The sequence below is a fragment of the Peromyscus californicus genome, unplaced genomic scaffold (assembly GCF_007827085.1).
Source record: "Peromyscus californicus insignis strain IS unplaced genomic scaffold, ASM782708v3 Scaffold_11__1_contigs__length_118956290, whole genome shotgun sequence".
Taxonomy (NCBI): Eukaryota; Metazoa; Chordata; class Mammalia; order Rodentia; family Cricetidae; genus Peromyscus; species Peromyscus californicus.
In genome coordinates this window covers 59,245,080-59,269,432 of record NW_026294402.1, presented here as the reverse complement: position 1 = coordinate 59,269,432, position 24,353 = coordinate 59,245,080, and the positions used below count along the sequence as shown (strand labels likewise).

At 50.8% G+C, this 24,353-nt stretch overlaps 1 protein-coding gene across 25 annotated transcripts in view; it reads right to left on the bottom strand.

The window, feature by feature from the left end:
* Megf11 (multiple EGF like domains 11) overlaps nucleotides 1–24,353 on the bottom strand; it is a 330,509-nt gene that overhangs the window by 161,178 nt on the left and 144,978 nt on the right. For all 25 annotated transcript variants that reach the window (XR_008212813.1, XR_008212814.1, XM_052711804.1 and 22 more), the window contains one exon: nucleotides 13,758–13,850. Coding sequence is in view for 23 of the 25 variants with exons in the window: in XM_052711804.1 (XP_052567764.1) it covers nucleotides 13,758–13,850 (93 nt within the window). In the remaining 2 variants the exon portion in view is untranslated. The remainder of the gene's footprint in view (nucleotides 1–13,757; nucleotides 13,851–24,353) is intronic.

The following is a 24,353-nucleotide window of genomic DNA, read 5'->3' as shown; positions in this document are numbered from 1 at the left end:
TGAAGCCTCCTACAGAGCCAGACCCTCTCCCCCAGCCCTAGCATCACCACCACAGTGTTATCTGAGAGGGGTAGAGGATGGGATCAGATGGAAGAGCAAGCCCACTGGATCTCACTTCACAGAGGGTCTGTTTGTGCCAGGCAGCATGGGTAACTCGGTGTTATGGGGACAAGTTAGATGTCAGCCCTGCTGTGGAGGAGGTCTCAAGGCAGCAGGTGAGGGAGAATGAACATACAATTCAACAGTGAGCATCAAGATACTGAGGACCAGGCCGGCTACGGGCAAGGTGGATGCTGCTCTGGCTTCAGAACTGGCCACAGGCCAATGGATCAAGGGGAGATGAGAAAGAGAGGAGTAATGAGACAGTGTGTATGACGGCAAATATTAATCATTAAGTTGACAGGATCCATTAATGGAGACACCTAGGAGATAACTTTCTATTTCTAGAGTAGGTTCATTGAGGGGGGTCCTACCCTAACTGTGGTGGAACCACTCCATGGACAAGAGCCCCAGAATGAATGGAAAGGAGAAAGCAAGCTGAGTACCAGCATTCATCACTCTCTGCTTCCTGACTGTGGATGCCGTGTGAGCAGCCATCTCCATCATTTCCCATCATGCCTTCCCTACCATGATAAATTATGAGTCAGAATAAATACTTCCTTTCTCCTTATTATTCTTTTTGCTTGTTTGTTTGTGTTTTAGATAGGGTCTTTCTCCATAGCCCTGGCTGTCCTGGAACTCACTCTGTAGACCAGGCTGGCCTCGGACTCACAGAGATCCCCTCAGCTCTGCCTCCAGAGTGCTGAGATTAAAGGTATGTGCCACCACCACCCGGCGCTTCCTTTCTTAAGTTGCTTTTGCTGGTATTTTATCATAGCAACAAAGAAGCCAATATCGGTGAGAATAAGGGGAAACACAGTGGTAACCAGGTGGGAGTCCTGAGGGAGCCTGGAGCCCTGTGGAAGAGCTGTGCACTTGTAACAGGCCATAGGGAGCAGGAAGTGACATGGCCCCTGTCATATTTTCACAGACTCCTCATTTCCCAAGTGTAGGAGGGACTAGAGAGAGATGAGAGAGCCTGGAAAGAAGTACCATCTTGGATTTTGAGTATGATATACAGAGATTAGCTCTAACCCTGCTCTGCCACTAGCCAGCCATGTGCCTAGAGGTCTCAGTTTCCTTCTTAGAATGATGGGGAGGGCAGTGGTGAGTGGTTATGAGACTTACAGGGAGTAAGTTTTGAGTACGAGTTAGGAAGGCAGGCTACACAGGAGAGGAACCTGGTGCAATCTTGGCCCCGTGCAAAGCCTGACCCTGCAGCAGAAACACACCTCACCCCTGCAGAGCAGCTGAGAGCCCTGGACCTCAGCATCCTTCCCCACAGAGCGCAAGTCCTGGTCCGCACTCACTAGCTGTGGAGGTGGGCTGTGTTCATACCCAGCTCCAGCCGCACAAACTCGGGACTTCCTGGGGCTGCATTTACTCCGTCACAGCGCCACCCTCCACCACAGCCCTCTTGGCGGAGAGGCTGCGCGTCTCTGTTCCCTCCCTGGTGGACCCACCTGGCAGGCACCCAGCTCAATTGCTTCGTGATTCCTTCCCCTGAGTACCTCACTTCCCACACCACTCTGGAAGCACGGCCGTGTATTCATGTGTACGGGGGAGAACTGTGTCCTTTACGAACTCCCGAGGAGCCCAGGAGGGACGTGGGCACGGGCTGCCAGCCCCTCATGACTACGCCAGCTCGGCTCCTGCCACTCTGCTCTGCGTTTGTCACATCTGAGGCAGACTCACCTCCCCCTCCCCCTCCCAGTTCTCAAGGCTCCCTGTGTGTCATTTATTAATTTTGTTCTCAGGGAGCAGATGGCCAGAGCTGAGTCGAGTGGAATACACCCCCCTCTTTTTATCACCAACACTCCCGCCAACAGGCAACTCACGTGGATGAACTCTGGGAGGCCCAGTTTCTGGTGCAATCAGGTCCGTAAAGCCAGCTTTCAGGATATGACCCATGACATGACCGATCCCACATCTTTCTGATTTGAGAGGAAGCAGACACCAGGTGTGAGGGAAACCTAAGAAACTTCTCCTGGTGAGAGGGGATGGTGGCCTGGCACAACCCTCCGCCTACAGTCTGCCTTCTCAGGACCTGGTGGGGCTGGCACAGGCGAAGCCTGGTAGTTCTTCGTGGGTAGCAGTGGGCTCTGGGAAGGGCGCCCTTCCTTCCTGGTATGCATCATCCCAGTACCACAACCTGGTCCCGAGACAGAGGAGGGATGGGAGTCTTCAGTCCTGCATCCTGAGGTCTATGAGCTGTCCCTACCTGCCCCATCATCTGACAGAAAACAGGGCAACTGTCATCTTCTTCCTCTTACTTCTCACGTCTCCAGAGAGCCACCCACAGGGGAAGGTGACTGCGCAAGGAACCAATCGCATGTCCTCAAGGGCTTCCTGAGCACTGCCACGGGGCCTGGGTATCCCCAAAAGAGAGAGGTTGGGACTGCGGGAAGGCTCATCCAGGAGGGGAGATGGGCAGAGAGGCCAAAAGACCCACCTCTTTGCTGCCCTTCCTCTGGCGCTCCTGTCACCAGGGACTCAGGATGGGGCTGGGTCAGCTCTTAGCACCCTTGGGGGCTTCTTCAGCCTCCTCTCCAATACCAGCCTTCCCATCCTTTTCACCAACATCTGTGTGCAAAGTATCAGAAATATGGCGATCACAGCACCCTGTGATAACAGCTAGAGGCTGAGGCTGCAGGATTGTGAGTTTGAGGCCAGCCTGGGCTACATAGTGATACCCTATTGCAAAAACCCCAGAAACAGATTCAGAGCTCTGACAACCCTTGGCTGGGGGACTCCAGGCCACTGCTTATCTCCTCTGGACATGCTTCTAAAGAAGAGTCTGCTTCTAAAATGGGGAGCAGGGTGTACACCTGGCTTCTGCCTTCCACGGCTTCTCATGACGGCTTTCTCAAACATGGGGGCTCCCTTCCCATAAAAGCCAGAGTCTGGGCTGGGGAGATCGCTCAGTGGGTAAAATGCCTTACTGAACAAATGCAAAGACCAGAGCCAGATCTGCAGCACCCACATAAGCGTTAGTGCTCAGGAGTCAGAGGTGGGAACCTTAGGCAAGCCGGCTACCTAGACTAGACAAACAGGTAAGGTCTGGGTTCAAGTGTGAGACCTTGCATCAATATATAAGGCAGAGAAAGATCAAGGAAGATGCTTCTAGCCTCCACACACGTGCTCACACAGGCAAGTGCATACACGTGTACATACATCCCTGTGAACGCACACACATGCATGCGCGCGCGCGCACACACACACACACACACACACACAGAGCCAGAGTTTTCCTTCCCCTGTCTTTCGTGTTGTCATTGGCTTTATGCTGGTAGTTTGGGCTTCCACTCAGGTTCTCTGAGGAGCCACACCCTCCTCCTCAATAGTGATACCCATCCCTGAACCCCCTGGCCCCACTGGCCACTGGCAGGAGCTCAGCAATTATGCATCACATGGATGAAACTGTGAGAGGGAGCTCGTGGAGCTGCTGAGTTGTGGCCAGGCTGTGGTGTTGCTGTTCCATGTTATAATTCTGGGGGGCCCTCAGCTCCTCCTGCTCACAGACCTTGACAAAGCACTTGCTGCCATCCACAGCTCCCTTCTGTTCCTGTCACAGTGGCTGCCTCAGTGTGGAGGGCTGACACAGGACCCACCATCCTGGGGAAGCCCCCGGGCCCAGCAGATGCTGGCAGAAGACAACCCAGGCTGGATCCACAAGGGGCTATAAGTGAGGCAGAGCCAAGTGAGCAACCGCAGGGGGTGACTGCTCTGAAACACATTCATCTAGAGTTGCTCTAACCTTGAGAACACAGCAGCTCAGTGTAGCGAGAAACAGTCCAGGAGAGAGCCTTGGCCTCCCAGTGGCCCTGGACCCTCTGGACCCTGCTTGGGTTTGTGGGGAGAACCAGCCAATACCTGGGCCATCAAGAGCTCAGCCTTGCCGGAGAGGGGCTAGAAAGTGTCAAGAGGAGACCTCCAGGGTCCCCACGCCTCCCTACTCCTGTCTAGGTTGAGAATGAAGAGAGAAGTGAGAAGCACAGGAGGGCTATGTCTTCATGGACAAGGCCAAGGAGACTCCCGCAACGGTCAGCAGGAAGGCCCCCTCCTCCCTACCACCATGGCCATCCAGCTGGTGCTGGGATTTGATTCCTCAGAAGCAGCATCACAGAACTCTAGAGTCTCCAGGCTAACTGTCTCATTTACAGATGAAAACACTGAGGCACCCCATGCCTCACCCTCTAGAGGGGGAAGGACTTGGCCAGGACCACCCAGGCAGAGGTGGAGCCAGAAAGGAGTTCTCTTGCTCATGACAGTGCAGGGCCTATTCCAGGGGCCACGATGCTTACCATCGCTCCCCTTGCCTGTGCCAGGGTGCTGCAGGGACACAGTGAAAGCAGAGACTTGCTGAAGGCCGACAAGAATCCCCCAGATTCAGGGTCAGAAGGGGCATCAAGCCCTAACGCACAGCTGAAGCATCCTTGCTAATAGTCATCAGCCTGGGAGATCTAAGTCCGCTCTTGAGGTTTCTTCACTTTCTCCAGCTTCTCCACTAACCTCTTAGAGTCATCCCACGCTCTGGATGCCTGATGGCTAGCCTCAAACTCACTATACCACCAAAAGAGGACCTTGAACTCCTGATCCTGCTGCCTCCACATCCTGTGTCATGGAATTACAGCGGTGTGCCGCTGTGCCCAGCTTACGCATGCTGAGGGTCAAACCCAGGGCTTGGCAGACTAGGCAAGCACACTACCAGCTGAGCTCCCGCCCCAGCCCTCCTGGGGGTGGTTTTTGTTTTGTATTTGGACAACGGGCTATTCCAGTGGGTTAGACGACATCACGTTGAGCTTTGCTATGCATTTTTAATGGTGGGTAGTGTGCTCTTCCACGCACTAACGTACCTGTTAGCCACGTCTCTCCTTCCTTGGAGCGATGTCTAGATGTCTGTTCAAGACCCTTGCCTGTTGTGTTTTTCTCCTCTCTTTCGCCATGCTGGAATTTGAACCTAGGACCTCATACATGCTAGGCAAGTACTCTACCACTGTGCTCCGTCCCCAACCTTTGCCTACTTTAAAGCCAGCTAGATTAGACTTTTCTGTCCCATAGGAATTCTTTATATATTCTGACACTAGTCACTGACTAGGTTTGAAAGCATTGTCCGCCATCCAGATGGTTCCACTTTACTCTGTCTATAGTGACCTTTGACACGCGTATTTTTATGGTGCCACGAAATGTGCCAGTTGCAAAAAGTTCAATACTATGTATCCCCACTAAAATGAAGGACAGGGTAGTCAGAGTCAGATAGAAAAGAGGATGGAGTTGGGTGTGGTGGCACACACTTTTAATCCCAGCCCTCAGGAGGCAGAGCTGAAGACCAACCTGGTTCACATAGTGAGACCCTGTCTCAATCCCCACCCACCCACCCCGCCAACCCCCCAAAAAAGAAAATGGAGAATGGGTGCTGCCAGGGTTTGGGGAGGGGAGACAGGGAGTTGGTGTTTGATGGCTTCAGAGTTTCAGTTGAGGAAGAGGAGAAGTCGTGGAGGTGGGTAGTGTTGATAACTGTACAACCACGTGACTGAACTGATGTCACAAAACTGTGTCTACAAAACTGGTTACCACAGTAAATCTTATGCCATGCATATTTTAACCACAATTTGTTCAAGGACAGTTTGAGAAGCTGTGTGGCCAGGCAGGCCCCCAGCTAGCTCAGGAGCATGGGCATAGGTTGGAGCTGGTAGGGGTTTTCTTTTCTTTCCTTTTATAATTTTAATTACAATTATGTTTGAAATAGCGTCTTGTATATCCCACACGGAACCCATTATGTTTGAGGGGGACTTTGAACTCCTGATCCTCCTGCCTGTACCACCTGAGTGCTAGGATAACAGACACGTACCACCAACCTGGTTTAATGCAGTGCTGGGGATAAACCCAGAATCCCATCCATGCTAGGCATGCATCCTACCAACTGAACTACACCCCCCGCTCAGTATTTTATTTCCATTTGCAAAACTAACCTAGAGCCACGTTGGCCCCCATCATCATTCAAGGCAACACACTGGACTTGGCAGAAGTTGGGCCCTGCTACAATCACTCCTCAGGGCTGCTGGGTAGTCCCACCGAGAGCCCAGGATCCCAGAGCCGGGAGGAGATTGCGAGGCAGTGGGCCACTGCTAAGCAGTTATTGCCACAGGTTTTCCATGCAAACAGAAGGGGAGCTCGGGGCAAGTTAAGATGCCGGGACCACTCCAGGATGACAGCCTCTTTCACACTGACCCCACCCACCTCTTCTGGGGATCCCTAAGACCAATCCCCAAATCCCATTCTATTGTCTAACAACCCAAACTGCAAAGCACCATGGGAACAGAGACATGGGGCCTCGGAAAGACAATAATTAAATAATACAATGAAAGCTTAAACTTCCAAGTTAATTCTTGGGCATCATTTATAAAAGTTAACAGGGCATATTTAATTTAGGAATTGGCTCACGTCCTTCTCCTTACAGCTCAAACCTCATAAATGAAATATACTGGATCATTGCCCAGCACGGAAATAAAAGTTATGAATAATGTTTCTATCTCAATCATTGTCAGCGCTTTAATATTCCTAATTACTTTAAAAAGCAAGATATTCAATATAGGAAAACTTCTTTCCCCTTTTATCTCCACTTGTGAGCCTTGTGCAATTTAATAAGGGCCACTCTGTCGTCCTCATCCAGTGTAAACTGACGTCCCATCCGCTCACGCTTCATTATTATATGGGACGCAGGTTTATGGCCAAGCACATGGTCACTCCATTTCCCCACATTGCTTGGTTGAAGAGCTCAGACAATCCATAGAGCTGGGCTGTCTACCTCCTTCCTTTACAGAGCAGAAAGAAATTAGTGATGGCCCTTAGAGAAATTAGTCGGTGGGGGTCTAAGTCTGTAAAAGCATAGAGAGTCCCCATCCCCACCTTAGAGCCAAATTTGTCTCCTGGAGGGCTGTCAGAATGATTAATCCTTCAATCCCTTGGCAGCTGCAAAAGGCAGGGCAGGGGCAGGTACCAGATGACGGATATTTACATCCTTCCCTGCCACTTCCGGGAATTTATCCCTAGAAGAAATTGGGCTGCTACGGGGAGGAGGGAGAGACAGGTACAAGAAGAATTGTTCCGACATTTTCCTCCAGGACCCCAGGCTCTTCTTCACATATATATAATCCCATGATTTTGGAAAAAAGTCTCCAAAATATTCTTGGAAGGTCTGTGCCAAAATTCACATAGAGGGGAAATCTGCAGGGCAGTGACTTGTGGTCATGACTGTCTTTATGTCACTGGATGTGATCAATCATTGGTCACTTTAGGAACAGTGATGTTTCATCCAGGGGGGCTGCCCAGACCCAGGGGGATTACATCGCACATGATGGAGTTGCCAAGTGCTTCCTTCCTTCCTTCCTTCCTTCCTTCCTTCCTTCCTTCCTTCCTTCCTTCCTTCCTTCCTTCCTTCCTTTCTTCCTTCCTTCCAAGTCTCAGGTAGCCCAGGCGGCCTTTGAACTCACCAGGTATTTAGGATGGCCTTGAATTCCTGATCCTTCTGCCTCCACCACCCCAGTGCCAGTATTTAAGGCATGCACTGCCTCACGTAGTTTACATATACACTTAAATTTTATATTTTATTCAATGTGTGTGTGTGTGTGTGTGTGTGTGTGTGTGTGTGTGTGTGGTGTACATGCACACATGCAGGCATATAGTAGTCAGAAGATAACATGTCGGGGGTGGTTCTCTCCTTCCACCGTGTGGATTCTGGGCATCAGACTCAGGTTATCAAACTTGCAGTGAACACCCTTACCCACTGAACCATCTCATCAGTTACACACACACACACACACACACACACACACACACACACACACACACTGTAGAACAGAGAAGTGTCTGTGTGCAACTCAGCTGCCTCAGGTAGGCTTCAAAGAACACACAGTACACACTGGGCGTGGGAGGCCAGAGAGTCAAGCTCGGGCTCAGTGCAACATTCCCCCTGTGGTGGTCAGGTTCCTCTGCCCGTGCTCTGAATTCTAGAGTTTTCATCAACTACAGGCCAAAGGAGTCTTAGGGCATATGTTGGCTTTGGGGTACATCCAGCCCTCCGTATCTGTGGTGTTAAAGAGTCAACCAATCCCAAATCAAAAGGGCCTTTAGTTGTTATTGATTTTTTTTTTTTTTTTTTTTTGAGATAGTCTCATGTGTCGCAGGCTGGCCTCAAACTCACTATGCGGCCAAGTATGATGTTGAACTCTGGATCCTCTCGTCTCTGTCTCTGGAGTGCTGGGGTCACGGTCTTTCACCAACATACCCAGTTCACACAGTGCCGGGGATGAACACACAGTAGTAAGTGCCAGGCAAGCACCCTGCCGACTGAGCCCCAAGCCCAGCCCCATCTTGTACTTCCTAAACTGCGAAAAACTCCAAGCTCTAAGGTGAACAGGCCCAAAGGATCCGGTGAAAGGAAAGGATCAGAAACAACCTAAATGTCCACCCGCCAGGCCTGGTGAAATACACACAATAAACCACAGAATGAAAGTCTAGACGGCCATTAAAAATTTAAAGGAGATTAATGCTTATTGACAAGGACATGAGTGTACAACTTAGGGTTGAATTAAAAGAGTGTGTTTCTGGCTAGCACTCACATGTGGGATCCAGGTCCAGCGCTGCACACAAAGGTCAGAGAAATGCCAGGGTTCCTACCATCCAAAGGCTAGAGGTGACGTGGGCTGTGACCTGGAATCTATGCTGTTGGTAGACTTTTTCTTTTCTTTTCTTTCTTTTTTTTTCTTTTTTTGAGACAGGGTTCCTCTGTGTAGTTTTGATACCTGTTCCGGATCTCACTTGGTAGCCCAGGCTGGCCTCGAACTCACAGAGATCTGCCTGGCTCTGCCTCCCGAGTGCTGGGATTAAAGGCCTAAACTTTTTCTTTTTAATGTGAACAGGTATAATTTAAAAATCAGTGGGGAAAAAATCCAAACCAAGTAAACCTGCTGTTTCCTCCTGAAGCCAATCTGAGGCTTTCCCATCCTATGTACAGACCCAACCTGGGATCTCTAGGGATACATACTGTAGTTGGAGAGACACTCCTCCCCGGGCCATGCAGAGCAGGGGGGTGGGTGTCCAGCAACACAAGCAGGCCTGATGCTTAGATCACATCTGACCCTAAGTTGTGTTTTCCTACAATGGTGTCTCAGAATCAAAGCTTATAAACACATTCTTCCTTCTCCTGAGAGCAACTATGTTCTCATATTGAAATCCTGTTTCAGAGGCTAGAAAGACAGCTCATTGGTTATGAACATTCGCTGCTCTTCCCGAGGATCTGAGCTCAGTTCCTCACACCCACCTTGTGCAGCTCACAGCTGCCTGTAACTCCAGCTCCAGGAAACCCAGTGCCTCTGGGCTCCATCAACACCTGCAGTCACATGCACATACTCCTCACCCCCACATACACATAATTTAAAAAAGGAAAACTTATTTCAGCCCCAGGCTGTATTAACAAGGATTGAACACCCGAAAGGAAGACTACAATCATTAAGAGTTCAGGTTTATGGCTGGGAAGATGGGTCACGAGGCAAAAGAGCTTGCTGAGCAAGCCCGAGACTCTATCGAGTTTTGAGTTCCAGCACCCACATGAAAAGGGGCGGGGGCTGGAGAGATGACTCAGAGGTCAAGAGCACTGGCTGTTCTTGAGAGGTCCTGCGTTCAATTCCCACTAACTACATGGTGGTTTACAACCATGAATAATGAAATCTGATGCCTTCTCCTGGCATGCAGGCATGCATGCAGACAGAACACTGTATACATAGTAAGTAAATAAATCTTTAAAAAAAATAGGTGTGGCCAAGCACACATTTAGCCCCAGCACTGGTAGGGATGGGGCAGAGAGAGAAGGACTCCCTGGGGCTCACTGGCCAGGCAGCCCAGCCTACTTAGTGAGCTCCAGGTTCAGTGAGAGACCCTGCCTCAAAAAATAAGAGGTAGTGATAGATGAAGAGACACTCTGCTGACCTCTGGCCCCTACGCATGCCCATATGGGTAAATGCACCTGCAGAGTTCAGATTTGGAACCCGAGGTTTTGGCTCCGTCCTGGTCTCACCATTTACCGGTGAGCTGTGTCTATGAGCATTTCTCCACACGGCTCTCTGTGCTGTCTTTTCCATCTGTAAAACAAGCCTAATCATTCCTCAGCACAGGGATGCTGTGAAGACGAAATAAGATCAAGACAGTGTCCAATGCATGGTCAAGTTCAATCGATGGCAGCAGTGATAAGAACAACACTGTTCTTGCCGGGCAGTGGTGGCGCAGGCCTTTAATCCCAGCACTCGGGAGGCAGAGCCAGGCGGATCTCTGTGAGTTCGAGGCCAGCCTGGTCTCCAAAGCGAGTTCCAGGAAAGGCGCAAAGCTACACAGAGAAACCCTGTCTCGAAAAAACCAAAAAAACAAAAAAAAAAAAAAAAAAACAAAAAAAAAAAAAAAAAAAACAACAACACTGTTCTCTCTCAACGCTGGTCAGAGTGAGCATGCCGTCATGTGCTTGGATGTAGGCATGATAATTTAAGGGAAATAAAGGCCGCAGGCTATAGGAAAAAGACAGATGGGGAGGCAGCCCAAATGATGTCCCAGAAGACACGACACATCTCAAAGAAGAAAAGGGGAGGAGATCAGCGGCTGTCCTGTAATACCCGAAGGGCTGAGCTGTGGGAGGAGCCCCTGTTTCTTCCATGCAGCCTCAATGGGGCGCCTCTGATCTGGGGCGGCTCACTCCACATGCACAGCCTGTGGCCTTGTCCAATGGGTTCCTTGGGAGAAATTCCAGACATGCCAAGAAAAAGATCACGGCAATCCATCAGCCTGCTTTGTCTTCACTGTGAGCAAGAACCAACCAGTAGGAACCAGAGAAATATTTCCACTGGGGAGAAGGGAAGATTTCCCAGCAGCCAAAATGAGCTTCCACAGGAAGTAGTGAGTGTCCTATCTCTAGAAGGATTGAAAGATGGGAAAGCTCTCAGCCAGGCATTTAGACTTCCAATGCTCTGAAGTGAGAATCTATGAATTCTCTTTATCTAACGCTGTTTTCCCTCAAAATGAAGCCTATGGAGGACTGCATAGAACATAGCCCACAGCGTCATGTGTTGAGATGCTCTTCTCCCAGCTAGTGGCCCACAGTATCATGTGTTGAGAGGCTCTTCTCCCAGCTAGTGGCATTATTTTGAGAGTTGGTGGAAACTTTAGGAAGTGGGGACTAGTTGGAGGAAGTAGTGACAGGGAGTGAGTCCATGGCAGGCCTGTTGTCCTTGGTCTCTTCCTCCCAACTCCCTCTTTCCTTCCTCCCTATTTGTCAGTCATGAGGTAAAGAATCTCTTCCACACACTCCAGTCACCATGATGCTTAGCCAAGCAACCATGGGTTGAACTCTCTGGAACAGTGAGCTAAAATAAATCCATCCCCTCTCAGATTGTTTCTCTCAGGTTTGGTCACGGCGATAATAAAACTGACTCATACAGAACCAGTCTTCTAGGACTTTCTTTTGCTCCAGTAGTATATGCCTTTGAGTAGGTCCCAGAGAGCAAGGTCCTTTGAACCAGAGACGGTGGCTCTCAGCTTAGCAGGAGGATTTAGGGGATGGGGGGCAAGCTCTAGGTTTGACCAGCCCCCAAGTGTGATGAGACGGAGGTTGAATCAGCCTCGTGTTATTCTATGAAGTAACCCTGGTGTTTGGTAAACCCACTGTGGTGCAAGACCTGCTCAACACACTGTCGAATTCCATTCCTCAAAGGCCACCAGAGGGCAGATCAGACAAGACAAAGACAGTGTCCGAAAGGACCCGCCTGTCTACGCAGCACTGAGCCAGCTGTGCTAAGCGTACAGCCTGAGAGAGACTGAGGCCTCATCCCCTCCTTCACGGGCCACCCCCATTCTTGGGAAGAGGTGGCAGCAGCAGCTAGCAAGGTCACCCAGAAGGGTCACCCACTCCAGTCAGATGTTTCTTCCCCGAAGACCCACTGTCAGAAAAATTACACTGAACCAAACGTGGCCAGGGGTCATGCCCTCGGACATTTCTCCCATTGTGCTTCCTGGACTTCGGGTCCACAGAAAACTGTTTTAACACGAACACACACATCCTTCAGGGTCACTCTTCCTTGTCTGGCCTTCCTTCTCAGCCACAGCCTTTCTTTAAGGCAGTGGAGTGGGTAGAAAAGGAGGCTGTGAAGTCATTTAGAGGTTCCCCACACATCACAGAGGGGCTCTTGGAAGCTCCAAGCAGATATGGACCCCTCCACCAAGCCAGGAGAGTCCCCGAGACTTTAGACAAAAACCACACATCCCATGCCTTCCTTTGGCTGGCATTTTCTCATGCCCTGGCTAGACAAAGACATAGGTACCATGTATCAAATCTGCCTATCAAAAGACCACAGCGAGGTTTGCCCGACCCAGCAGAGAGCTGGAGAGGGCATACACACTGTGAGGCTAATGTGTGTCAAAACCCAGCAAGTTTCACCCGAAGGTGTTACAACATCCCAGCCCCTATGGGACAGAGGACACAGGGGTGGCTCCCCAAGGCTTGAAAACAGTGGGACTTAGGCCTCTAATGGGTTGGCCTAGGTATGGTTTCACTCAAGTCACCATAAAAAGGTCTACCCCAGCTCAAAGCAGGGAGAAAATGGGGTTCCAGGGCTAGTCAAAGCCTCTGAAAAAGCCAACAGGACCGCAGCATTAAACAGGTATTGACGGGTTACAGAACGCACCTGTGGAAGGGGGTCATCTGAGACTATCAGAGGGAGAGGGGTGGAGGAGGATTCCTCTCCAGCTGTACTCCTGGCAGCGAATTTCTTTCTTTCTTTTTTTTTTTTTGTTTTTTTTTGGGGTTTTTTTTTTGGTTTTTCGAGACAGGGTTTCTCTGTGTAGCTTTGTGCCTTTCCTGGATCTCACTCTGTAGACCAGGCTGGCCTCGAACTCACAGAGATCCGCCTGGCTCTGCCTCCCGAGTGCTGGGATTAAAGGCGTGCGCCACCACCGCCTGGCGGCAGTGAATTTCTTAAGCTTTGCCTGATAGATCCCTCCTCTAGGGGACGAGTGCCACAATAAAGATAATGTCTCATGTTGCTGTGGGTCACTGGGTCATCCACAGGTGTACCTGACTCCTTACTAGTCAGGTTTGTCTGAGAAATGGGCATTCTCTATGCATGGAGATATAGGACCAGTGTCCTGCCCCTAGGACTATCCCCTTCTCCTACTACTGGGGACACAGAAATATCCTGGTAGCTGACAACCTCACATACCAGCCCCTTGTACACCCATGGGCACCTGTGAAACAATCTCTGAACCAACCAAGCCAAGGACCAGGCCTAATGACCACCTGGGTATGTACACAGGCACACACATCATCTCAAGTTCATCTCAATCCTCAAAGACCATATATAGACGTGGGTCATCAAAAGAAAACTGCACAAATGACCCCACAACTCTCTACATTTACAGTCCTCAAGACCCCAGTGAGCCATCTCCCCATCCCGCTGGAGCCCGTGACCCCAACAAACGCTGTCACACATGAACTGTATCTGGCATCTTCCTGACATCCAAAGTCATCTCCACGAGACACAGGAATGAACTTGCATATGCCACCACCCCTTCCTATGTCAGAACCGTGGGCCACTGGTACCCAAAGCCCCCGGACTCACCGCTGGAGCAGTCAGGGCCTCCCCATCCAGGCTCACAGTGGCAGGTATCCGGGGAAACACAGCGGCCATGCATACACTCCTCGGTGCACAGGGCTGCGGGCATGAGAGGGAAGGAAAAGAGACAGTGAGAACCAACCATCTGGACACAAAGCAGAAGCCACTTCATCATGGGTCCCTGGTCCCAAGGATGCTCCAAACGTATCTTTGGCTTGGGGGATAAAAATCAAACTTAATAAGACTAGAGTTGTTTAACTTGAAATGTGTCTGACAAGAGGGTCTATCTCAGCCTCACTTCCTAAAACTAAACTCTAGCCTGAGACAGGGCAGCCTTGGCATTTTGGTAATATCGCCTTCAGGGGCTAGAGATGTAACTCAGCTGACAGAATCCCCAGTACCTCATAAATCATGTGTGGTGTCACACACTAATCCCAGCACTAAGGAGGTAAAGGAAGGAAGAACAAGAGCTTAGGGTCATCCTCAGCTACAGTGTGAGTTGGAAGCTAGTCTGATTACCTTAAAAAGATAATCTCCTACAGGCTGATGTGGTGATACATGCCTGTGAGACTCAGGAGTGTGAAGTTAGAGGATCAAGATGAATTTGAGGCCAGTCTAGGCTGCCTAGATAAACCCTGTCTCAGAGAGAGAGAGAAACAGAGACAGACAGAAACAGAGACAGAGAGAGAGAGAGAGAGAGACAAAGACAGAGAAACAGAGAGGAGAAAGAAAAAGGGAAAACTGCAGTGGGATGGTGGGGAGGGGGTGGCTGGAGAGATGGCTCAGAGGTTAAGAGCACTTGCTGCTCTTCCAGAGGACCCGGGTTCAATTCCCAGCATCCACATCTGGCAACTCACAACTACATTGTAACTCTAGTTCCAGGGGACCCAAGGCCCTCTGGCCTCCACTGGCATTCACATCCATGAGGCATATGCTCACATACACACATGCACACATGACTAGAAGTAAAATAAATCTAAAACTATAAAAGCTCCAGTGTTGGATTTGTGGAGCTCATACACAGGCCAGAGCCCTCCATGACACTCCTAAACTCTTGCCACACCTGCTCAGCAAATCTGCCCCCTCCATCTTTTGCCGGCCCCAGGTTCTCCTCACTAAAGCCCCTCATGTAGCAGGCTGCCTGGCAAGTGCAGACACTGTACCCCCACCTTCTTGCCCCCCCACCTTCCTGCCCCCTCCTCAAACATCCCTATTTTGGGGTTCTCAAATGTCAGCAAATCTGCAAAGTATACAAATGCTGAGGGGAAAAAGCAACAGCTAATTATAAGAAAGTAATTAAGAGAGACATCCACGATGATGATAATTGTAATTAGAAAGTGCCTGGCAATTTCTTATCACGCAGTCAAATGCTACAGCCCCGGAGCCGCCAGGCTAGGCAATGAGCAGTTTCCGTCCACCGCACCGGCACTGAGCAGTCTATTGACAGCCAGTGTGAGGAAGGGAGATTATGGCTCTCTCCTTTCGATAGAATCCACATTTTCCAAGGTCACCCTTTGCTCCCCCAGAGATCTGCCCCACCACCTAATCCATCAGCCAAGAATTACAGAAACCCCCACATGCTACCCCCACTAATTTTGCAGGCTCGGGAAATCAGCAGCTATCATCAACCCTGTCAATCTCCCGGGTGGGCTTGAGATAAAGGGCTTTTACTCTGAAAGCAGAGAGAATTTATCTTGCTGTCTGTTTCTGGCCTGGGCTGAGGAGCAGGTAGCCTCCTCGGGTGAGTCTGGAGGGCTGCCACTGACCTGCTGCTTGGCCTAGATGCTAACTTGTGTGCCAATGGGCCTTGTGACAGTTGGTGTGGGGTCTTCTAGCCCTCCCCTAATGCATATGCTGGCCCTGGAGCTACTGCTCCTATAGTTACTGCCCTAGCTCTGTCTAGGCCCCCAGGCAGGGAAGACACGGGAGAGCCACTTCAGGTGGCCCAGAGGTTAGAGGTCTGTTAATCAGCCTGTCCCTGCGTAATCTACACAAGCAGCTTTTGAGAAGGCCCTGGTTTGTGCTAAGGACCTGCATAGCCCCAGTACTGGAGATCCCTAGATATGGCTTCCCCAGTTCCCTGACTAGGGAACCAGGCTGAGCCTGGATCTGGGGACCAACTCTATTTAGAACCACAGTGACCTGCTCACTGGGTGTTAACAAGATCCTAGCCAGTCATCCTAGCCAATGACATTCTGAACAGGTTCAAATGGGTCTGTGTCCCCGGAACACACAGGAAAGCAGGTGCCCATCTTTTGCTCCCCATCTCATGTCAGCCTGTTGGGCTCTGCCAGCTCCCAGTGATGGCCTTGCTGCTCTTTCTCCTCTGTCACCATCCCAGCAGGCTGAGGACCTTGTGAGATGCACAGTTGGGCCTGCTTAGATCACAGCTTGTCAGCTCAGCTCAGTGAGGATACCTCCAGCTGTTTGCTTCCTGAGTGCAGAAAACCCAAACTTTGACCCTGGGGTCTCTGCCAAGGTGGTGGGAGCCTTCCATGAATTCTCAACATGCAGAGTGTTGGGGGTAGAAGAAACCTCAGAGAAAAGAGAAAATCATATCCAGCCCCTTCATTGTATGCACGGAGAAACTGAGGCTCAAGGACCCATTTTCTCAGACAGATATGACCTATCAGTCAGCCAGGAGGGAACTCGGGCATGAGCTTCCTGGAGGCCATTGAAGGTGGAGGGAGGTGAGGATACTCAGACTGTAAGACTTCCTGTTTTACTCAGATACACCATCTCCCCAATTCTGGCTAAGGAGCGAGAACTTAAGGTCCAGCACAGAGTGCAACAGCTGGCCCTGGGAGGCTTAGTGAGAGCTGGAGACAGGCCAGAGCCAGCTTCCACACACTGAGCACCCTGCAGGGGGGAGAGGACCTGGGCTGTGACCACCTGGAAGGAGGGAAGAGGGAAGAGCAAGGCCTCAGGCAGCATCTCTGGGATCCCAGAGACCCGGGACACTTGCCTAGCCTCTTGCGTCCTCTCCTTGGCCAGCAGGAATGGCCTTTGTGTATTCTGAGCAAGCTAAAGAGTGCACAGCCTTCTCCCTTGGTCCCTTCCAGGGTCCTAGAGACCCAGAGTACCAGCAAGCACCATCCCACATGCTGTAGCCACAAACCCCAGCTTAGACCTGTGTTCAGAACACTGACCCCCCCAACCCACACATGCCAAGCAACCACTCAACAAGCTCCAGACCCACTTCCAGGGATGTGGGTGAGTTCCCTATGTTCCCTCTAGGCCTCACTGTCCCCTCTCTTCCTTGTCCTTCTACTGAGACCACACTGTCTGCTTCTTAAAACCTCAATCTGTTCATATTTCATAGGTGTTGTTTAGACAGATGTTTGAATCCTGAAATATTGATGACAAACACTCGAGGCTGAGATTGCTAGAGCTGGCATTTGGGGCACTGTTTGAACACCTGGGGGAAGAGAGGAGAGTCACCTGAAGGTTAACGAAGTTAAGATACCATGGCAGCCGAACTCCAACCCCCAGGTCCCAAGGGAGCCAACACTAAGCAGCCCCTCCATAGAAACCTGGGACTCGCACAGCAACTGTCCCTTTTTTTTACCCCAGATGCCACATAGCTGACCCTGTGGAGGGACCAGGTTAGGACCCTGCCATCCCTGACTCCCTCTCTGGCGCCTGCAGCTTGACAGGAGACTTTTAGACAAGTCTTTCTCTCCAGTCCATGTCCATGTGCTCACGAGCAGGGACCCCAATGCAGACTCAATGGGACCAGCCTCAAGTCAAGGGGAGTAGGCAGCCCTCCTCCTCTCCAGCCCTACTAAGAAACCTGAACTTCTCTCTCAGCCTCCTCTTGTTGCCCCACATCCAATCTTGCTTCTAGCATCTTCCAACCTCCTGGCATGCTGGGAACGCTGCTGCTGAGAAGCAGGTTGCTGGAGCTAGGACACATGGCATCCAGAGCAGCACAGGGGTTGACCATGGGTCTTATTCGGTGACTCTGCTCACCTCTATCCCTGGGTTAGCTCCCAATTCGGTGGGGGATGGTGGCAGGCTAGACCTCACAGGCTGTGGGGACCAAGTGAATTGATAAAAGGTAGTATCAGGGCATAGCAAGTGCTAGAGAAGCCTTGCTGTCACTACTAGCAGGGTTTCCTTGGGCCTCATGACGTCATCCTGTGACACTTGAGCCTTTTTCATCATACACACACACACACACACACACACACACACACACACCACACACGGACACACAGACACACACACTACACACACACAGACACACACACATACACACAGACACAGACACACATATACACACACACAGACACGCATACACACACATCACACACATACACACACTACACACACTACACACACATACACACACACACCACACACACAGACACACACAGACACACACACACAGACACACACACCACACACACACAGACACACACACACAGACACACACACACACACAACACACACACAGTTACCCTCATTCCCATCCTTTATTGTGGTTCATGGTGGGTGGTCTGCAGGGGTCTGCTGGCAGATCCCTGGTGGGAAAGAATGTCATAACCTAAGTTTAAATCTGAGATTTATCAACTACTACTGCTCCACCAGTACCATAAGCTAATGACCCCCTTCCATGTCTTGAGAACCACGTTATCCACCTCAGAGTTGTTGCAAAGATTGAATGAAATGTTATGGGGCTGACGAGATGGGTCAGTGGATAAAGGCACTCGCCATCAAGCCTGACAACGTAAGTTTAATTCCTGGAACCTGTATGGTGGAAGGAGAAAACCAACTCCCATAAATCGAGTTCCGGCCTCCATAAATGCACTGTGGCACATACATGCCTCTTCCCCACCACACTCCATTAAATAAATAAATGCATAAACACTTAGACGAATACCCAGAAAATATTAAGTGTCCAAAAAACAAGAGCTGCTGAAATCTCTTCACACCCCCACAACACTCTCTCTCTCTCTCTCCCCCCTCTCATCTACACACACACACACACACACACACACACACACACACACACACACACACACACACCACACTCACAGGATTATCCCATATGTCCGTGCACGTACACCATACGATCTGAACCCCTCCCATTCCCATGATCATGTCACACACAGGATCGTCACACAGGCCTGTGGGGTGTATTGTCTGGGGTCTGGGCTGAGGTCTAAGAAGGTGACAACTGCTTTCATTTGTTGCCACTTCCTGTGGAAGGGTCTCCACTAATTCTTGCCCCGCTTTTGTTTGTACATTTTCTGAGTACCCACTCTATGCTGGGCCTGGAGATTTCACGTGAGTGATCTCAACCTTGTACTCCATAGTTTTATGTCAACTTGACACAAGCTAAAGTCATCTGAGAGGAGGGAACTTCAATTAAGAAAAAGCCTCCATAAAAATCAGGCTGTAGGCAAGCCTGCAGGGCATTTTCTTAATTAGTGATTGATAGGGGAGGGCCCTGCCCATTGCGAGTGGTGCCATCTCTGGGCTGGTGGTCCTGGATTCTATAAGAAAGCAGGCTGAGCAAGCCATGAGGGCAAGCTGGTAAGCAGGACCCCTCCTTGGCCTCTGCATCAGCTCCTGCCTCCAGGTTCCTGCCGTTTCAGCTCCTGTCCTGACTTCCTTCGCTGAACAGTGGTGTGGAAGTGTAAACAGAACAAACCCTTTCCTCCCCAACTTGCTTTTGGTCCTGGTGTTTTATCACAGCAATAGGAACCCTTGACTAAGACAAATCTCAACCTAAGGCCATCCCAGCATGCTTGGGAGAGTTCACTTTCATAACTTCCTCAAATGTTAACCTCAGGGAGATCCCCGCTGAGGTCTCCAGCCCCTGGGGGACACAGGCTGCTTCCTCCTCAGTTTTGGTGAGCCCCCACACAGTAGGTGCTCTGTATTTATGGGTCCCACACTCCTCCACTTGAGCAGAGCGCGGTGTGAGCGCAGTGTTGTACGTGTAGGGAGCTCAACCTCAGAATATTTTCTCCTCCTCCACCTGCATCTATATCACGACCTGTCAGTGACAGGAGCCCCTCACCTGCCAATCAGGATGACCCTGTGCCTTCCCGAAAATCAGACTACAAGCCAGTGTTGACCCCCAGAGAATGCCTTCACCCCTTCTCCTGACCCCCTCACCTTCCCTGTGCCCAGGGCTGACCTCCAGGGCCCGTGTCCCAGGCCTCCTCATCCTCTGGCTCCTGGGTAAGTCCAGCCGGTGGGAGCAACCAGCAGACAACAGGAAGGGAGGTTGTACCGTGCGAGCCTAAGGTCCTAGGGAATGGTTCTCAGGTCTGAGGGATGGCAGCGCCTCAGATAGATAGATGCTATACCGGTTCTCAGCGGTTTCCACTAACCCTCCTCCTGCCTTTGTTGGATTTTTGTTTCCAGATGAGGTCTTACATACTCCAGGCTGACCTCAAACTCACTATGTACCAGAGGATTGCCTTTAAATTCACCCTTCGGCTTCCACCTCCCAAATGCTAGGGTTACAGTGCACACCATCACCCAGTTTGCGTGGAGCCAGGGATACAGTCCAGGATGCTCTGTATGGTAGGCAAGCACCTTACCCACTGAGCTACTTCTGCAGCCCGTTCCCACCTTCATAAAAACCATCACTTTATCATTAAACTCTCCCCAGGGACCCTCCCCACCACACCCTCCATCTCTTTCTGGAAGCCTAACTGGTCCAGAGCCATGCTGGGGTCTGAGGTCACCCACGGGCTGCTCTCATCCATATGCTGCCTTGCCACCTGGACCTCAGGTGGAGACAAGCAAGCGGCAGTCCCAGACTTGGTGCTGACTCGCTGTGAGAACGTAGCTGAGCTCCTCCCTCCCTCAGACCTCCATTTCCATGTCTGAAACGAAGGGGTTAGTGGCATGACCCGCTGTCACTCTAGTTCTGGGGGGGGGGGGGGCTACAGTGCAGCAGCTTTTGGGTTGGTTCATTCATTTCGAATGAAGCTTGGGAGGAGCTAAAGAGATGGCTTAGTCAGTAGAGGACCTGCTTTTGAACCCAAGACCCCAGGTTTAAAAAGCCATGTATGGTGAGGCACACATGTAATCCCAGTACAGGGAGGCAGAGAAGCAGATCCCTGAGGCTCCCTGGCCGGCCGGCCTAGCCTACTTGGTGAGTTCCAGGCCAGTGAGAGATGATGTCAAAGAAAAGACACGGTGGACAATGCTTGGGGAACAACATTCAAACACCACACACACACACACACACACACACACACACACACGGCAGGGGGAGAGAGAGGGAAAGAGACAGACCTGAAACACGTACAAACATGTATACACACACACACAAAATCAGCTTGGTGCAGGGACAATGTGTTCTGAGGAGCAAACTATGGAGACAACACTGGCCTTCCTGACCACTGGCTGCCCCTCATGGTAGAGAGTCCCTTGAATCAATTCTCCATTCTATTAGCATTCCACCCAAGACGACCCATGAGTCCCCAAGGTGCTCATGGTAATATATTTTGCCTGGCTGCTTGCAAATGGTCTCACTAGTTAATGGAACTATAAAATTCCTTCACATGAAAAGGTCAAGACAAATAAAGACATGCTTCCTGGCCCCATACCAAGTGAGGACTAGAGAAGGCCTAGGGTCCAGACACAGGGTAGCCTCGAGAATTCCATGGCATATGGCTTCTGGAGCTTCCCATGACCCCCCTTTCCCCCTGTGCCCCAAGGCACATTGATCAGCCCAACATTAGCATTCCTGGCAGGAGTCACCGACCAGGTTGTCATTGGATTCTGCTTAGAAACAAAATAACCTCCATCCAAATGGGCCCAAGTGCCAATTCTGAGGTGACATGCTTAGCATGAACAATTCTGCCATGGCCAAGGTCACAATCCCTATATGACATGTATGTATGTGTCTGTGTCTGTGGAGGGGGACTTAGGAATCTCCAGGGAGCTCTAAAACTATCTAGAGATGAGTTTCCCCCAGTAATCTCTGTAATCACCATCCTCAGCCAGGAAGAGCCAAGTCAGCTGGCTCCTCTTCTCCGCACATCTGGACTTGGCTTTGAGTGGCTACGGCCATGTTTGACTTCAGGACATGAACAGTCACGTTTAGGAAGGCAGCTGTTCCCCTGCAGAGCTGGGAGGATATAAAGGACACAACATCTCCCTGGTCTGGGGAACCAGGCCTGCAAGTTCCACCCCACCTCACTTCCACCCTCTGAGCAGGCCCTAGCACTTCATCTTCCTTCAGGGCACTCTAGTTGACTGCTACCCTGTGGTGCTGTGTTGTTATGTACTGGGTTCCTGCTCGGCCATTCATTAGCTGCATGTCTTTGGGCAGCCTTCTCAACCTCAATGTCCTGCAAACACCAAGTAAGTGAAAGCCTGCAAAGCACCTACAACAGGAGCTTCCAGCTGTGCCCATTCCCCCCCCTTGCTACTGTTATTCATATTCCTCTTCTCGGGGCTGGGTAGAGAACCCAGGACATCAAGGTCTCGGTATGGCATTTTCAAAGGATGATCTGAAGGCCTGAGTTAGGACCAGGAAGAATCCCTTGTTAGTGGAGGCAGGGAGGGAGAGACAGCGTTGACTGGGAGCATTAGGGGTATGAGGACAGGGGATGGGAGAAGCCACAGTCCAGGTCAGCTCACCCATGGACAATCACCCACCAAGGACAACATCATGCACAGCTCCTTTCTCTGAAATGGAAAAAAGACCATGACTCAGCCCCCAAAACTTCTCTCTCATGGAGACCCAAGAGCTGTGCTGTATGTGTAGGGAGTGAGTGTGTGTGTGTGTAAATGTGTCTACCTGTCATGTTCACTTTCAGGCCACCTCCTCCAGGAAGCTCCTCGTGACTGCATAATCCAACCCTGCCCCAAGCTGGGCCAGGACCCCTCCCTGCTATCTAGCACCCGGCTGACCCCATAGGCCACGGCACTGACGTCTCTATTCTGCTCACTGAGCTCCCGCCAACAAAGGCAAGAAGGAGGTCTCTATCTAATATCTCAGTGTTCCAGCATGGAACCAGACATGACAGAAGCATAGTCAACAGGAGCTAGACTTCTGTCCTTCCCCATCCAGGACCCTCCATCTCCTGTGTGTCCCATGCCGGTCTGCTTGAGGGTGAATGGCTATATAACGCAGCTAAAAGACCTGGCTATGCTAAGCCCCAACACTCCATTGGGTTCAGCCAAGGAGTTGTGCTTATTTTTTTTGTTTTTGAGACAGAGTCTCGTAGTCCAAGCTGGCCTCCACTTACTATGTCACTGAAGATGATTGTGAACCTCTGGTCCTCCTGCCTCTACCTCCTGGGTGCTGTGATTACAGGCTTGTGCCACTACATCCAGTCCTTGCAATCCTGAGGATGGATGAGATCCAGGACTTCCAGAATGCTAGGCAAGCACTCTACCAACTTAGCTCCATCTCAGCCCTGACAAAATGCTTTTTAGAAAAATGCCCGGTGACTGTAGCTCCCAACGACTTGTCACAGCCAAACCCGGCGGAGAAGACTGCAGCCTCCCATCCCGTTCTAGGGCCCCCAGGGAGCCATCTGTCATCAAGCACCAATGTCAGCTAATAACACCTCTCCCCACCCCACCCACATCAGGGGACCTCCCTCACATCGCTACCAGTCATCCTAAGATATTAGGCTGACTTGCTTCAAACATGGCTGAACTTCGAATAATGGTTTACCAATTAGAATTGCCACCTGTCAGAACGCTGCTATCGGGTCCCCGCATGCGGCAAGCCTGCCAACCACGCGGCCTGATAAAAGCCCTGGCCTGGCAGTCAGCAACCTCCAGGGTGCAGAAGGCCCAGGGTCTGCTCCTGGCAGCCCAGCCTTCCCTGCTTTATAGAGGATTTTCCCAGTGAGCTGCTCCAACCCCCAGCCTGTGTCCCTCAAGGAGCAACAGCTTTCAACTTGTTAATGACGTTGGAACATACGGCCTGAGTCAGCAACCCTCAGCACACGACCCAAGGAGAGTTTTTTCTACGTTTTTTTCCCCCGTTTGACAGATGCCAGACTTTCTCCAGAAAGACACATTCCAACTGATTGATTTTTTTTTCCTTAGGAAATTGATCCTCGCCACCTACGAGGCAAGCAAAACATGAAGCTCGTCAAGTGTTCTTTTTTCCTTCTCTTTCTTTCTTTTCTTTTTCAACACTGACTTTAAAAAAAAAAAGTTCTGCCTCTCTCTTAAAATTTGCCTTCCCCAAAGGAGTTGGCCTCTTCTTGTGGCTTGTGTGACAGGGCCACCAAAGAGGTGGTGATGGAGGGTGGACAGATGGACCAGTGCCCAGTGCCTGTCTTCCATCAGACAGACCCCAAGTAGATCAGAGCGGGTCAGCATGTGGCTGTCAGCTGGACAGACTTGGGTGGGAGTCTCAGTGCCTCTCCCCGGCAAGCTGTGTGACCCTGAGCCAGTTAAAATGACAGAGTGTTAGAAAACCTACAGGTCTATCTGGGTCAGGAGGCAGAACAAGATGAAGCCTACAAAGGGTTGGGCAGAGTAGGTCCCAGCAAGGGCTCAGAAATCCTGGCTCAAGACATTACCACTGGTTTTTGAAGCAGCGGCATGAACTTGACCTCAGACATGCTGAGGTCAGGGCCTAGGAGCTGGCTCAGTCAGGGA